Source organism: Venturia canescens, chromosome 2 (genome assembly GCF_019457755.1).
Source record: "Venturia canescens isolate UGA chromosome 2, ASM1945775v1, whole genome shotgun sequence".
Classification (NCBI taxonomy): domain Eukaryota; kingdom Metazoa; phylum Arthropoda; class Insecta; order Hymenoptera; family Ichneumonidae; genus Venturia; species Venturia canescens.
This window is the reverse complement of record NC_057422.1, coordinates 15,615,942-15,629,737: the sequence shown is the minus strand read 5'-3', so window position 1 is coordinate 15,629,737 and position 13,796 is coordinate 15,615,942. Positions and strand designations below refer to the sequence as shown.

Here is a 13,796-nt window from a genome sequence, read left to right as displayed (position 1 = left end):
ACTTCTCACGAGTTCTGTAGGTGAGACAAACATTTTTATACGAACACATAAAAATATGCATATGTGACTATACGGGGTGTCCGAAATTGAAGGAGAGAATTTTCAGAATGTCAGAAGATGAAACAATCATCCGGAATGAACGTTCCTATGGAAAGTCTGTTTTCTCGTTACTTCACGTGATCGATAGAAAGTTTCCTCACTATTTAAAACTGAATCTCTCTATGTAGAAAGGTGTCAATTGAAAACTTCAATCAGTTGCTAACGACATTGGCAACTAAATGAATTCTTCGAAAACATGTTTCGAGAAAAGATGCGCAATAAAAAAAAAAAAAAAAAAAAAAAAAATACGAATCATTGGGATTTTCTTAAACAACAGTGCATTGTATTTTACGAAATTATTGATTCCGCAAACGATTCAGAAGCTCAGACATGCTTGGGGCACCCTGTACATAAAAAATTTGTTGACCCAGCGATTCTATTCCTGCATTATTCTTCAGATACCTTTTGTGTTATTTTAGTGGAAAAGCTACTGTGTGCTGGTGTGTCACAAAAATGTTTTGAATCTTCTATCAATATGATGTCGGCTAATGCTGTCCGCGATTTCTTTCATTCGGTGAGAAAAAAAAGGATGTTTGCAGTCCAAATAAACTTCATTTTGAATTGATTTATGCAAAGTTCCGAAGTGAAAAAATTCCTATATAAAAAGTTAGCAGGCTGGACTGTATCGTTGTTTTTGAAGCGTCCTAAATTTTCGAATAATTCACAACATAAAGTTTTCGTGTTGCTGATAATTTTCTTACGACGCCAATAAATTTGACGATCGCAAGGCAAAAATTTGATTTTTAAGTTAAAAACTTACAAGATCAGAGCCCATAAATTCATGTCAGCGAAGCTTCGTCGACACCGGCACGATTCGAGAGGCAGGGATAAATTGTGTATCTTGTAGAACATAATGAAAAGCGATGAGAAGCAAAACCCTAGTGGCGACTCCAAATGTCACCGATTTACCATGGAAATACTAAAATTATATTTATTACTAGCGGTAAAAAATGGAGAAAACACGTACGGCGGAGAGCGGGGATAAAAAGAGGAAAGATAACAAAATCGAACATGTGTGCCGATGTCACCTAAACTTTGTTCAATTCTCGTCCCAATCTGACAAATTTTTATGCCTCCGCTCGCTTCGAGAGTTTCGCCCACATAATGTTTGGTCTTCTTTATGTACATGAGTGTACATAGGAATGTACATGACTATATATTTTGTGAGCGCGCGGCTCTCGAAGAACGTTTATGCGAAAGCGCGACGTCTTTGCGAATTAAAACGAGACGCGTTTACGACACGGAGAGCGAAATACATGTATGACGCGCATCAGCTGCGAGGCATTGCGTGTACGAGAATATATACATATAATATTACGTACACAATATAAAAATGAAATTCTCCGTGAGAAAAAGCTGACCGATTCACACGAGGTGTCGATGATCAGACTAATCGATTCCGCACATATAACCGGATTGGTAATACCGATCGCGAGGCTGGGCTCGAACACGAGCGTGCTGTCACAAACTTTCATCGCTAGAAGGGTTACAAGATGTTTCGATCTCAAACGTATCGATCCTCTCCCATCGATTTTCTTTATAATTCATTATTTATGGAAATCGCTAAACAGAGAATTGCCGTATCGCGCGACACGAGTTCTTCCCGGATTATTTCGCGAGCACCCGGACTCTCGATATTCGAATAAAAAAAAATAAGAAGAGTGGGGGCTAGTTACGAGGCATGAGATGAATACGAAATTGAGAGACTCAAGACATTTTTTGTTTGTCCAATCTCTCCTTTTCCATCGATACGAAGATTATTTTATCGCAGAAAAAAAATGAAAGAGAGACCACGGTAGGCCGAAAAAAAGGAACGCACTGAAACCGTGAAATATTGGTTCAACTTTTTCTCCAGTGCTCACGCCTCTCTTGACCTAACTGTTAAACTCGAGGATTTTGCGGGCCGCGTTCCGCGAGTTCACACACATTTTAGAAGGTAAGAAGAGGAAGGTGTCGACGTAAAAATCCAATGTGCCGCCTGAGTTCTCTTTGGCGTTCTAAGCGATAATTGAAACGTTTCCTCGAAACATCCAACAGATGCCATAGAGCAGACTTTCCTTTGGTCGTGCTGCGTGTCTGCCACACAGATCGAGCTCCGGAGTCTCACTGATCTCTGTAATATATCTCTCTGGGCACTTAAATCCTAGGATATTTCCAATTCCTATAGTTTTGTCCGGTCAAAGAGAGGGGGAGTGCTATAAAAGCATCGAAAGAAAAGATTGCTATCGGCATATAATGAGCGACCGGTTTTCAATCAGTGAAATTCTCACTTTTATAGCCAATCTCTTTTGTCTTCGGTTGTCCAAAACCCTCGTCAATAGTCTATAAAAAAGGGATACAAAATGGCGCCTTGTAAACAGTCGGAATGTTTTTTAGAACGTTGTATCTCGTCTGTCGTTGAATTGACGAGGGAACAAAACGCTTTGCAAACTGGAAGAGCCTGACTAATTCGTAATTGGTCGTGGAATCTTGAGAATCGTGACTGTACTAATCCAGTAGGGGTCGCAAAAGACCACACGCCCAATCGAGCTGAAACCTCTTGGTTTATTTTGCCATTTAGGAGCACACTTCTCTATCGTAATACAGCCGCTCTATAGTCCCAAGAAATACATTCACAAGAGCCACCCCGCCATGTTATGACCTAATAAAAATTTTACCCACCAGTTGGCCCACTGTTTTTTTAGAAGTTGGCAAAGACCGTACGAAGCTGCCACCAATCAGCGGCTTTCCGGCTATCTTTTTTAGTATTTTCATTTTTATTGTGATAATTATTATTTCATTTCCACCAAATATCAATGGCGATACGAGAGCCCTTTTGCAGTCTGCCAGCAGTAAAACCCTATCGGACATTAAAAAGCCACTGTTCCGGAAGGCAAAAGATAAACCAGAAGTTTTTTGCATCTTTCTTCTTTATCTCTCTCTCTCTCTCTCTCCCTTCTGTCAGCTCCACTCCTTCGTTTTCTCTTTCTCACCTCCACTGTTCCCATGTCATTCTCTCCCTTGTCCGTTTCTTCAGTGGCTCCGCGTTTCCTTCTCTTATGACGCGATTCCACGAAAAACAATTAAAAAGATGAAATAAAAGAGAAAGAGAAAGTATTACACGATCTCGCGAAGAGAGGAGGCTCGTCTCGCCGAAAGTCGCGGGCACCTACACACACGCGAGAGGCTAAAGAAAGGGAATATAACGGTGTGATGTCGTTTTGTGGTTAGCTCGAAGATTTCGCGGGTTCTCAATTCATTTGCGATTACTTTGATTTGCGTCTATGTACAATAAGTCGAATGAACGTAGAGTTACGCAATTTCAAAAACTTGAATTTTGAATGTTTTGTGAGATTAGGAGCCAGCCTATGACCAGAAAATTAATTTGATCTAACGAACGATCCGATGGCAAGAATCGTTGGTTAACCGTGGTTGGGAACCCAATAGCAAGGAGATTCCTCAGAGCTGCTACGATGATGAGTACGAGAACGATTTGAGCTCGTCCATTGCGTGAAACAAGCGGGAGAGCGAATATTGCGTGTGCGGGAGTTTTGAGTTACGCTGCGGCTCTCTGTGTGTTATTTTATGCTGCCTGAAGTTTACACCGAATGAAACAACAACGGAGTTGCAAGAGTAGAAAGGAGAGATGACGAATGATTTTATAAGGGCGTAAGGGCTGCTGGCGGTTCACGACCACAAACTGATTAAATGCGGTGGGGCACGACGCACCGACGGTCCTTCCTCGCTTATTGTTTCTTATATCCCCGTACTATAGTCTCATATGGCACGCTTGTAATTCGCATAAAATACGTACGCGTACGTTTTACCTCTCGTCGATTTTTGCTTGGAGAACCGCCAACTTTATGTACTTTATTGTTCGTTAAGTAGCAATAAAAAACTCGATTCAATTTTTTCGAAATGAAAATATCGTGAAAAATGTATTAGCTGTTATTTTATACTGACTATTTATAATTGAGAAAAAAAAAACAAAGATCGAACGTATCAAGACAGAAAAATCTTCTGCGACGTTGACCCAAATCATTTGTAGAAAATCGCCGTTCCTCTTGTAAGAATTTTCCGACAATTCTTCTGAAAGATAAAACACTGAAACGATGATCGCCCTCCAGAATACAGTCCCACGAGTACTTATTTATTTATAGAGAGATAAACGCTGTCGATTGGAATTTCGAATACGTGGAAACGAGTGGGTTTTTTTTTGATAGTCGAACATTCAATACTAGATTGCTTCCAGTGATAATTTAGAAAAGAATGTTCTTCAGCACGATAAAAGAGTCCCATCGTATCAGACTCCCAAGAAACTCCGAAAAAAACGTTCGTCGTGTTACGAACTGGTACACCTGATTTTTCGTGGAAGTCTGCAATTTTCATAATGAGATTTACTGCTGACTATGAAATATGAACTGTTTGTTTGGGTTTGTTTGCTCATAATCGTTCGAACAACGTACGTATATATTTACAAGATTCCTGCCATTCCTAATTTTCAAGGATTCATTGTTTTTAGGCTTATAATAATACTAACCCACGGAGAAAAGTGTTGGCAGGAATAGATTTTGCTTGTACGAGGCAACGGCGTAGAATGCTCGGCACCCGTTCTCAGAGGAAACACGACTGAGCAATTCTTGAACGAGCACGTTAGGAACTCCACTGCCAAAAGAAGGGAAAAACATCTCGAGGTGCAAGGATCGTCGTGGTGCAGTTTCGATCATCTCGTTTCTTCACGCAACTGATGCAGATCTTGAGAAATAAATATGCCTTCGCCCAGGCACGTGAGTCGTGCTATGACGTTTGTATTCGTTTTCTGTGAAGCCTACGAGCGAGCTCGTTCTGTGTTCTCCTGTGAGTTTTCGCAGAGCGCAGCATGATGCACTGAAACAAATGCTTATGATAAGAAGAGTATTTTACGTACGATTTAATCTTGCGGCTGCAGAGTCACCGTATATTCTTGAGCCATGGGGCTACAGAACCATACGTATTGCGTCACGGATGTGGTCAACGTCTGTGCTATGAAACACAGTCCTGCGTGAACGAACGATTATTCGTCACGTTGCTTGGCCAGATACATGCCACGTTTTTAATCATACCACGGAGCACAGAGCCACGAGTCGTTCTCGTTTCAGTGAAAATCGCTCGGGTTTGTTTATATGTCACGGCGGTTTATCGCTGATATACGATACTCGTAGAGCGTTACGATCACTTCCTCCAGCTCGTCGTTGTTCATGATCCCGAGCCGAAGAATCTCGGTCGGTCATCAGCTGCGAAGTTGGCCTCGAGCTTACCATTGCGGAGAATAATATTTTCAGCGTGATTTCAGTATGCTGAAAAAGTACCTGAAAATCTAATGCTGCAGAGCTTAAGGACGTAACTCGCGTCGCTCAACCGTTCGAGTCCTCCAAGTTGTGCCATTTTGCAGCTCCGGTGAATTTACAGCCTGTGAGTTACAGCTACGGTAAATGATATCTGGGGAATGTACAACGCGAAGTTGCATAGCCAGCGTTACAATATACGCACCTGTACGTGTCCAGGTCGAAGATCGATGATCCCTCGTCAAACCAGAGATATTGCTGGGCACCGTTCGATTTAGAGACTTTTCCCGGTGTCGGCTTCGTATTTATTGTATTAAAAGACAACGCGAGCGTTACGTGATTCCAAGCGTAAGAGTCGGGAAGTTGATGTACCGGCTTACTGCATGCGTATCAACCCTCAACGCCTCGGAAAATGAATTCCTTCGAGTGGTCCGTCGCAAGTACCTACCCAAGACAAGAACAAAGGGCCCGTCGCATTGTTTCGTATGATTTACGCGTCTGTGCGAAGGGACACACGCCTCAGCAAACACCACTCTTCTGGGGAGCAGGTAATTTCCGCGTAACCTGCTAGCTACAGATCTACCGCGCCTGCGCATTTGTCGTTCCTTTTACCCTCTCTTTCCTGCTCGTTTCTCTCACACTCCGTCACTCTTCGGTCTCTCTTTTCCTCTCCTTTTCTCTAGCCATGGGTAATTAAGCGTCCACTCTGATTTTCGTAGACTTCTGGCCCATGTTCTCTCCTGCTGAAGATCTTCCCGGCTTCCCTGCTCCGGGACGGACTCAATATAACTTCATTGGGCTCCGGACACTTTTTGTTTCGTTTTTTTGTATCTTTCTATGGTCAGACTTTTATCCTCTCCGAGAATTTGACGAAGCACGATTTTCTCGTAGGTAGTCGATTCTCGGGCTACGCAGGGAGCGATCTTCTGACTGGTTCAGATTGGTGTTGATACGGTAACCGTGTTTCGCAATGATCAAAAGCCCCGCTTTCCTTTGTTTTTACAGGCGACTGCATTGAGGAGTACATTTTTGACGGGAAAACGTTTCACTCGATCTCTCGATATCGTCGCCATCTCAACGAACAATCTGCCATGCTGTGAGCCCGTATTTAAAAATTTGTCGAAATAACGTCAGCGGCAATAAGAGAAACAACATTCCTCGAGTCGGAATCCATTTGGGCCTTTTTTCACGATTATTTTGGCTCGACAGGCCAATAAAATTTCACTAAGCACCGTGACGAATGCTTCGATGGACACAAAATATTGTTGAGCTATTACAGAGTGCACAAACACACAACAAACGCATTAAATAACAATTGAAGAGGAAAACTTTTTTTTTCGAGTGAACGGCGTCCTGAACGAATAACCGTGGAATTTTGAACGAAGGACTTTAATGAATTATTCAAAAAGACGTCACCAACAATCCCAACATAATTAATGGTCCTTAACGATCTCGCGAATCCATCGTAAAAAAGCCCGAAATATCATCATTGACTTATTTCCTCTTGCATATTTGCAATACGCCAAGGTCCATGAGCAAAAAATTTAATAAACGCACACCTGTAATAACAAAAATGATAAAGTGTGTTTATGCCATCTACTATTTATCAAGAAGTATAAAATACACATACGACGTTCATCTATAGAGGTGCACGTGCAAACAACTTCGGGATCTTGTGTGGTCAGAAAAAAAATCTAAACGAGCAGCTACTAGGAAGAGAGTGTGTTACACGCCCGTGTACGTATAAATGAGTGAATGTGGGTGTGCGTCACGCTGACTCGTCGTGCCGCTAGAGTCCGTCGCGTTGATTGATAATTAATTATCGTGATTCGCCCGGCAGGGGCCACAGATCGCATGGCACAGGCGTTTTGTCACCGTGCTCTCTACCAGCGGGGCCAACGGAGGGGGATTTCTTCGGGTTCCCCCTTCCTCTTAAGCTCTCTCTCCCGCTACAGTGATTATTAAATTCTCGCTTGTATTATCCGCGCGCAGCGGCAAAGCGCGTTTATTTCGCAACGAACATTATTGTCCCGCCTGACGGACGGACGGAGAGATCTGTCGGTCGTCGGGCGGTTCTCTTTGAGCAGACTTCATCAGTTGTGTATCGCGACCACAACGAGACGAGATACGACGCATGCTCGAACTCTCTCTCTCTCTCTCTCGCGCGCGCTCTTCTACACTCCTAACTCTTGTCACTTGGCCCTCGGTATTTCGAGTCAAATCATCCGGCCAATCGGTATTCATTATTTTGCGACATTCTAACACGAGAGACGTCATATAAATTGTGGAACGTGCAAGCCCTCTGTCAAATAAACAACAATCCCGGCGATTCTTACGAATCAACTGGCTAAAGTGACCCGTGCTGCGAGGCGAAAAAATGCAATTCCTGAGTGCGCGTGTGCGATCGTCGTGAATAATTAATTACAAATCCTCGCAGTTTAAACTCACTGTGTCGCTAAATTCTTCGGCGATGCCTCGGGAAAAAAGTCGTGCAACCTTCGTTATTAATCAGAATTGAATTATGAATACTCGATTAATGGGTAAACATAGCGCGAATTATTGCCGGATGAAAGAATCCATTGAATTTAACTCCAAACCAATTATTCATGTCAAGCCATTTTTTTAGTAGATTTTTCAAGAGTGAAACTGATTTCTCATCGCTCATTGAATACTTCGATGGGGAAAACGTCGAAAATAATTTAATTGACCTCGAAAAAAATCACATCGTTGTATCACGTTATTAGATACATTCCGGGTTATCAATCAATTATCGAGCTTTCTCTGCTTCTATCTTCGTACCGCTCGCTTTTTTGTCTCTCCTCGATTTATTTTTGAAATAGTCTATTATTGTTTTAATAACTCTCGGTAAAATTTTCTCTCCTTTCTACGCTGCTGCCCATATCAATTTATTCAGCCAAACTTTTTTGGCGCCGAATTTTATCTGCACGAGAGTGTGTCATGGTCCTCATGTTTCGTACACAATCAGCGCCTCTCACTGGAGTATTTAACTGAATCAGTCGAATATCGTTACTCTTTGCTATTTAAAAATTCATATTTAAAATTTTGATTCATGGTTTTTGGAAGTATTTGAGCTTCACAGTAATGACTATAGAATCTTAATATCTTCACGATCTCAATCGAGTTTCAAAGTAGTGTAGCCTTCAAATATTTTCATAATTTTACCGAATCTGGTTAGGCGTTCTCACGCGAACGTCGTGATAAGATCGCAATTGCCAAAAATCATAAACTCAAGCTTGAAAAATGAAATATATTTTTATAGATTTTTTTTGTTATTAAGGGTCAAAGTTCTGAAAATTAATCACTCATAACGCGAATCAGACATTTTTCTCAGCATTCTTCATCAAAACTATTTCTCGAGGAAATAACTTCGTGACACCATTTCATGCGACAAGACCGAAGAAAGTTGAATTCAACATACGTTTGACTAGCTCCGCCATAACGAACAGAGGCTCACGAAATCAATTGTTTGTCCAATAAAAAAAAAAAAAAAATGATTTCCCGCATCGCCTGGTTTCATTTGCTGTCTCCGCAGGCCCATAAAATTCGTTCAACACTTCTACCCACATTTTTGGATGGAGGAAAATAAAAAAATATCATCTTTCACCATAAATTCATTCTTGTAATTAATGAATGCCTCAGTTCTGCTGGGGGTCTAGAATCCTACGGAAGATAAAGAAAATAAAAAATTAAATTCTTCCTCGACCTCCCTCTTTTCACCCCGCCACAGAGAAGTGAAAAGTGCTGGCGCGGTGGGTGAATCAACGATCGTGTGTGCGTGGCGGTCGCCTCGATGGTAATCCCCACGACGGTGGCACGCGTCGCTCCTCCTCACCAGAGACACATTAGTAGAAGGAGAAGGGAGGGGAAACATCAGAGAAAAAATCATCGGCTCACTGCGAGCCTATGGGCCCGCGCACACCAGCTCGTAGCGGCTCGCATCGCATCGCGTTTCCAGAAACATTTTCTACCCATTTTAAATGGACCATCGGCTCGCATCGGCAGATTTTCACTCCACTTTGCTGCAAAGTGGCTCCATCCGTTTCGATGTGCGCGATAAGTAACTCTCGTGGAATAGCTGCCACTGGGCTCGATTTCTGTTTCATTAAAAACAATTCGGAATAGAAAAATTACTTCGTCAGAGTAACTATAGGGAGCAGCCTGCTCCCAGGTTCAGCGTTTACTAAACCAAAAACTTTATAACTTTCGTTCCAACGCGACCTGGTCCGCTCATATTGTGCGCCCTCGAATTTTTCAGTGCGATGCGACCGCTCCGTCAGTATGGTGTGCGCGGACCTTTTACATAGTGCCATCTTTTTCAACCGATACAAGCCTATTGGTGCTCAATCTCGTTGTATTTAAAGCTCGTTTCTTTTCCCTCCTCTCTTTTCTTCCGAACTCTTTAAATATACATGCATAGAGGAAACCACCGAGACCGAGACCGAAAGAGAAAGAGAGAAAGGAAAAAGGAAAACTCTACAGTCGCATATATATTTGTGTGCACGTGTATAGAACCAAAAGAGTAGGGAGTAGGGGTGTTTCAATCGTTCTTTCTCTCAAGTGACATACACAGTAATAATAGTAGGTATATAGAAACGAGCCTGAGGCAAACGATATCGGTTATACGTGCATTTGCTTACGAGGTTTTATACGTGTACGTATATCTCTGCATGTCAATGTGTGCTATGAGTATAGTTTGGTATACCTATACGTAGGCATATTGTATATAGGATTTATAAGGTTGTAGGAGCGGGAAAGTGAAGCGAAGGGAAGGAGGGGGAGAAGGCAGAGAGTAATCCTGGTGGGGCAACCTCGTGTATGATACGGATGGTGGGATATGCCGGTGTGGATAGGGTGGGGGTAAAACTCTAGGCAAAGAGGAGAAGAACTGAGGCCAAGCCGCCAGGTAAGCGACGACGACTTACCACTAGTGGGGCTGACTCGCGCGCCTCCGTGTGCCACCGTTACCGATCTACTCTCTCTCTTACCAAGAGCTTCTCAGCTTGCCCGATTATTTTTTTTGCTCTCTCGCCTCAAAGTGAATCGAACTAGAGTTTCATTTAACAAATGAGTTTTTTTCACTACTTTCTTCGTTCGATTCGTCCTCATCGATCTTTCTTCACCTTAACACCTTAATCCGAAGTGGGTTAACCGTGAACGAGCCTGGTTTTAGGCCTCGTATTAATTCTTCGGACGAGGTTTTCCTGGTGAATGAAAAGCAATGACGAGAGAGTAAGTGCTTAAGTGTGAAAGTGTTTTTTTTTGTTTGGTTTGTCCTGCGGAGACAATCCTACTTTTCTCCTCGCAGTGCACCGGGAAAGGGCTCTGGGCTATATTGCTTTTTACTTGCGAAGTATCGACTGTCGCATTCTGCCAAAACGTCGTAAATTGACACTCGACTGCGTTAGTGCGTATGCAAGCATATACTTCGTTGAAAGTGCTCAAGTGCCTGCTCCAGTTATTCCTATCGCGCCCACCCCAAGCGATAACCCTTGGGGGATGAAAGTGGATACTTTTTTACGAAGCGATGTTTTCATCCACTTGTACAAAGTTGAGACAGAGTCGTGAGCAATGAGGAAAAGGTTGACGCTGGATTTCGTGGTGTTTATCGTGTGCCTTCGTCATCGATGAAACCCCTCCGGAGTGGTTTGAAAGTTCAAGTGCGCTCTTCGTGGAGCCTCTCTAGCTTAGTTTCCTCCCAATAATCGTATAGATACTCATATCGAGGGAGGATGAGGCTGGCACGATACCAGATACTTTACTCCTTGTCCTCCTCGACGACGAACTCTCAACGGAAAAGTGACAATACCGGTATTACGTGCAACGATTGAGTTGGCATTCGTTGAGTTTGGGAAAAAAGGGGCGCTCCGAGATAGAGTGGCACGAGGGTGGTGCGGACGCGCGGCTGATATATAGTTTTTGTGAGCTCGAGGAGCCACGCTTCTTTCGTCCAAGCTCTCGCCCGTGAGGTTCGCCACTCGAAAACCATCGTGACGGAATTAATCCACCCTCAAACTGTGCCACAGCAACTCCGATTAATCGGCGGAACACGATCGAAAGAGGATCACTAAGGCGCAGCCGAATTTAACCAGGGAGACTACGAGGCGCTCTCGAAATACTTGTCAAGTATTAGATTATCGTGATTGATCACGATTTTTCAACGATTTTCTTCCGATTATATATTCAGAGCACAAAAGCACCGTTACTAACGATCTTTTCATCGATTTTTTAATACAGATTAATCGATTGATATTGTTTTCTCTCGCGTGTTTATATATCGACGGTCAAACAATGAATCGTCAGTGTTGGATAAAGTGACTCGAGTGCAGTGTTTATCGCTATCGTAATTTCCGTGTATCTTCTTTATTACATATGCGCGGTGGAAATTTCTTAGCGATCGAGGATTAAAGTGTGTCGAACGAAAGTGTTGCGGAGAGAAGAAAGGAAATAATTATACATTGGGGAATATCGAATTGGCATTGTTCTACGCATCATTTGCTTTATCGTGATTGGTGATTCGTAAGAGGATGTTTATTTTATTCTAATATTATTCGCTCATCGTATTACACCGTTTATCAAAGCAGGCCCCCGTGTTGTGTGTGAATAAAGGACTACGTGTTTTCACGAAGAAACCGCCGTCGGTTTGGATGTGAGGATATTGTGAAGCAGCTAAGAAGGCCAGCTCGACGCAATGCGTCGACGCTGCTGACGCTGCAACGCGCCTGGATGCGTCTCACTCTAAGCACGTGAGTCTATTTTCCCGTTAATAATCATTTCATATTTGTCTGAATTTTTCTATCGAGTCGCTCACGGATTCGGTGATGACTGCGACGAAAACAGCGAGATTCGAAAACACCGAAAGGTGAAACGATATTTCGAATGTGATTTTATTGTTTTTCGTCACGCGTTACTGTATCGAGTGCTCGTTCCTTCAAACCGAACACGTTTTTTTGGTAAAAAGTTGTATTCTGAGTTTGGGTTGCTTCAAATGATAAAAAAAAATCGCTGTTTGCAAGACTTGGAACGAAGTTAAAAATTGCGCGACACTTTTTACTTTCGGGACAGTAAGGTGACCCGGCCTATAAATGCATCTGCGTCTTGACACCAGCAACCCCTTTTGTGCATGCGCTGCTCACGTGAGACCTGTCGGAGGGTGAACTGCCGAAATCTCGGTTCGAACTTTTCTAACCCCTCCGGGAATCAGTGTTATATATAGGCATATGAGTATACGTACAAAGGTAGAATAGATCCCGTAACGACTTTTCAAGATGAAAAAGCGCCAGCCCGTCTTAATCCGACGGTTATATTAAGGGGGCGAGACAGAAGGACGGCTTTATATGCTACGATTTCACGGCTATATATCCTTTCTAGCTCCCCATATAAGTGCACTTTTTCGCTTCGCCCTTTCTTTTCCTCTCATCGCTCGTTTTCTTCTCCTTTTTTTATTTTTATATTTCTCTCCCTCTCTCATTTTTTCTTCTTACCCATCGAATAAACGCCAAATCGCACCACTAATACGACCGCCTCAGTTATTCCCCCTATGGGACCTTTATTGGTGAGCACCTTGAGCTCGCACATGCATCAACATTTCAACCCTCCAACTTCATCTCGATCGATCGAGTCCCTACGATACCTTTGCATTATACCTGACCTTTTTCAATGCAAGAAGCAACACTGTGCGTGTTTCGCCAGAAAAAAGGAGCGATGAAATTTCAATATGGCTCTGCAGTAAAGGGCTATCAAAATGAACACATTTAGCAACAGTGAAATCCTCCGAACTTACATTGTTGCTCGAACAATAAAACTACCAGAATACATTTTAGTTTTTCACACCTTGAAAGCATTGTCCGTGTATATACATCGGTGAGGTACGAAATTCACACCAAAGCAAGCAGCAGAGAAAAAACAGCCCAAGTTTGCGGTTATCGTACACTGTTAGGTTGTCAGCCGGAAAATCGGATTGTACACGTTTAGCTAACGATAACGCGAGCATATTCGAGATAAGGAGAACGCGCAATTAAAATGCCTCCTGGATGAGCTGCTCTCGATAAGTTGCAAAAATCGTTCGCAAGTCTTATTGATTTTTTTACTCACCAGTTTATTTTTTCAATGAGGTCTCACCGACAGGAAACTTCATTGAAGCTCTGAAATTTTATTGTGCACTTGCCTCCAGTTTTTTCGTTTTATTTTCCCTTAAGAAGAAAATGTGCAACGATTACCCGTCCATTCGAAATTTCGAGGACAACACACACGTATCAGACACGCTATCGGGCGCCTACAAAGAATGGACAACTGTTCAAAAGTTCTATACGTGAACAGCCTATACATAGATTTGTGTCGCATCTACGCATCGTGATCTTACATGTGCTAATATGA

The 13,796-nt window shown here is 42.7% G+C and overlaps 1 protein-coding gene across 4 annotated transcripts in view; it reads left to right on the top strand.

Moving 5' to 3' along the window:
- ths (thisbe) overlaps positions 1–13,796 on the top strand; it is a 120,951-nt gene that overhangs the window by 47,382 nt on the left and 59,773 nt on the right. The window contains exons 1-2 of one of the 4 annotated variants that reach the window (XM_043411564.1): positions 7,426–7,942; positions 10,729–12,166. The exons of 1 other annotated variant lie outside the window; for it this stretch is intronic. In XM_043411564.1, the coding sequence (XP_043267499.1) occupies positions 12,147–12,166 (20 nt within the window). In that variant the 5' untranslated portion in view covers positions 7,426–7,942; positions 10,729–12,146. Of the gene's footprint in view, positions 1–7,425; positions 7,943–10,135; positions 12,167–13,796 lie in introns of those variants that run through there. 2 more of the 4 variants (XM_043411563.1, XM_043411562.1) reach the window with 2 other exon arrangements.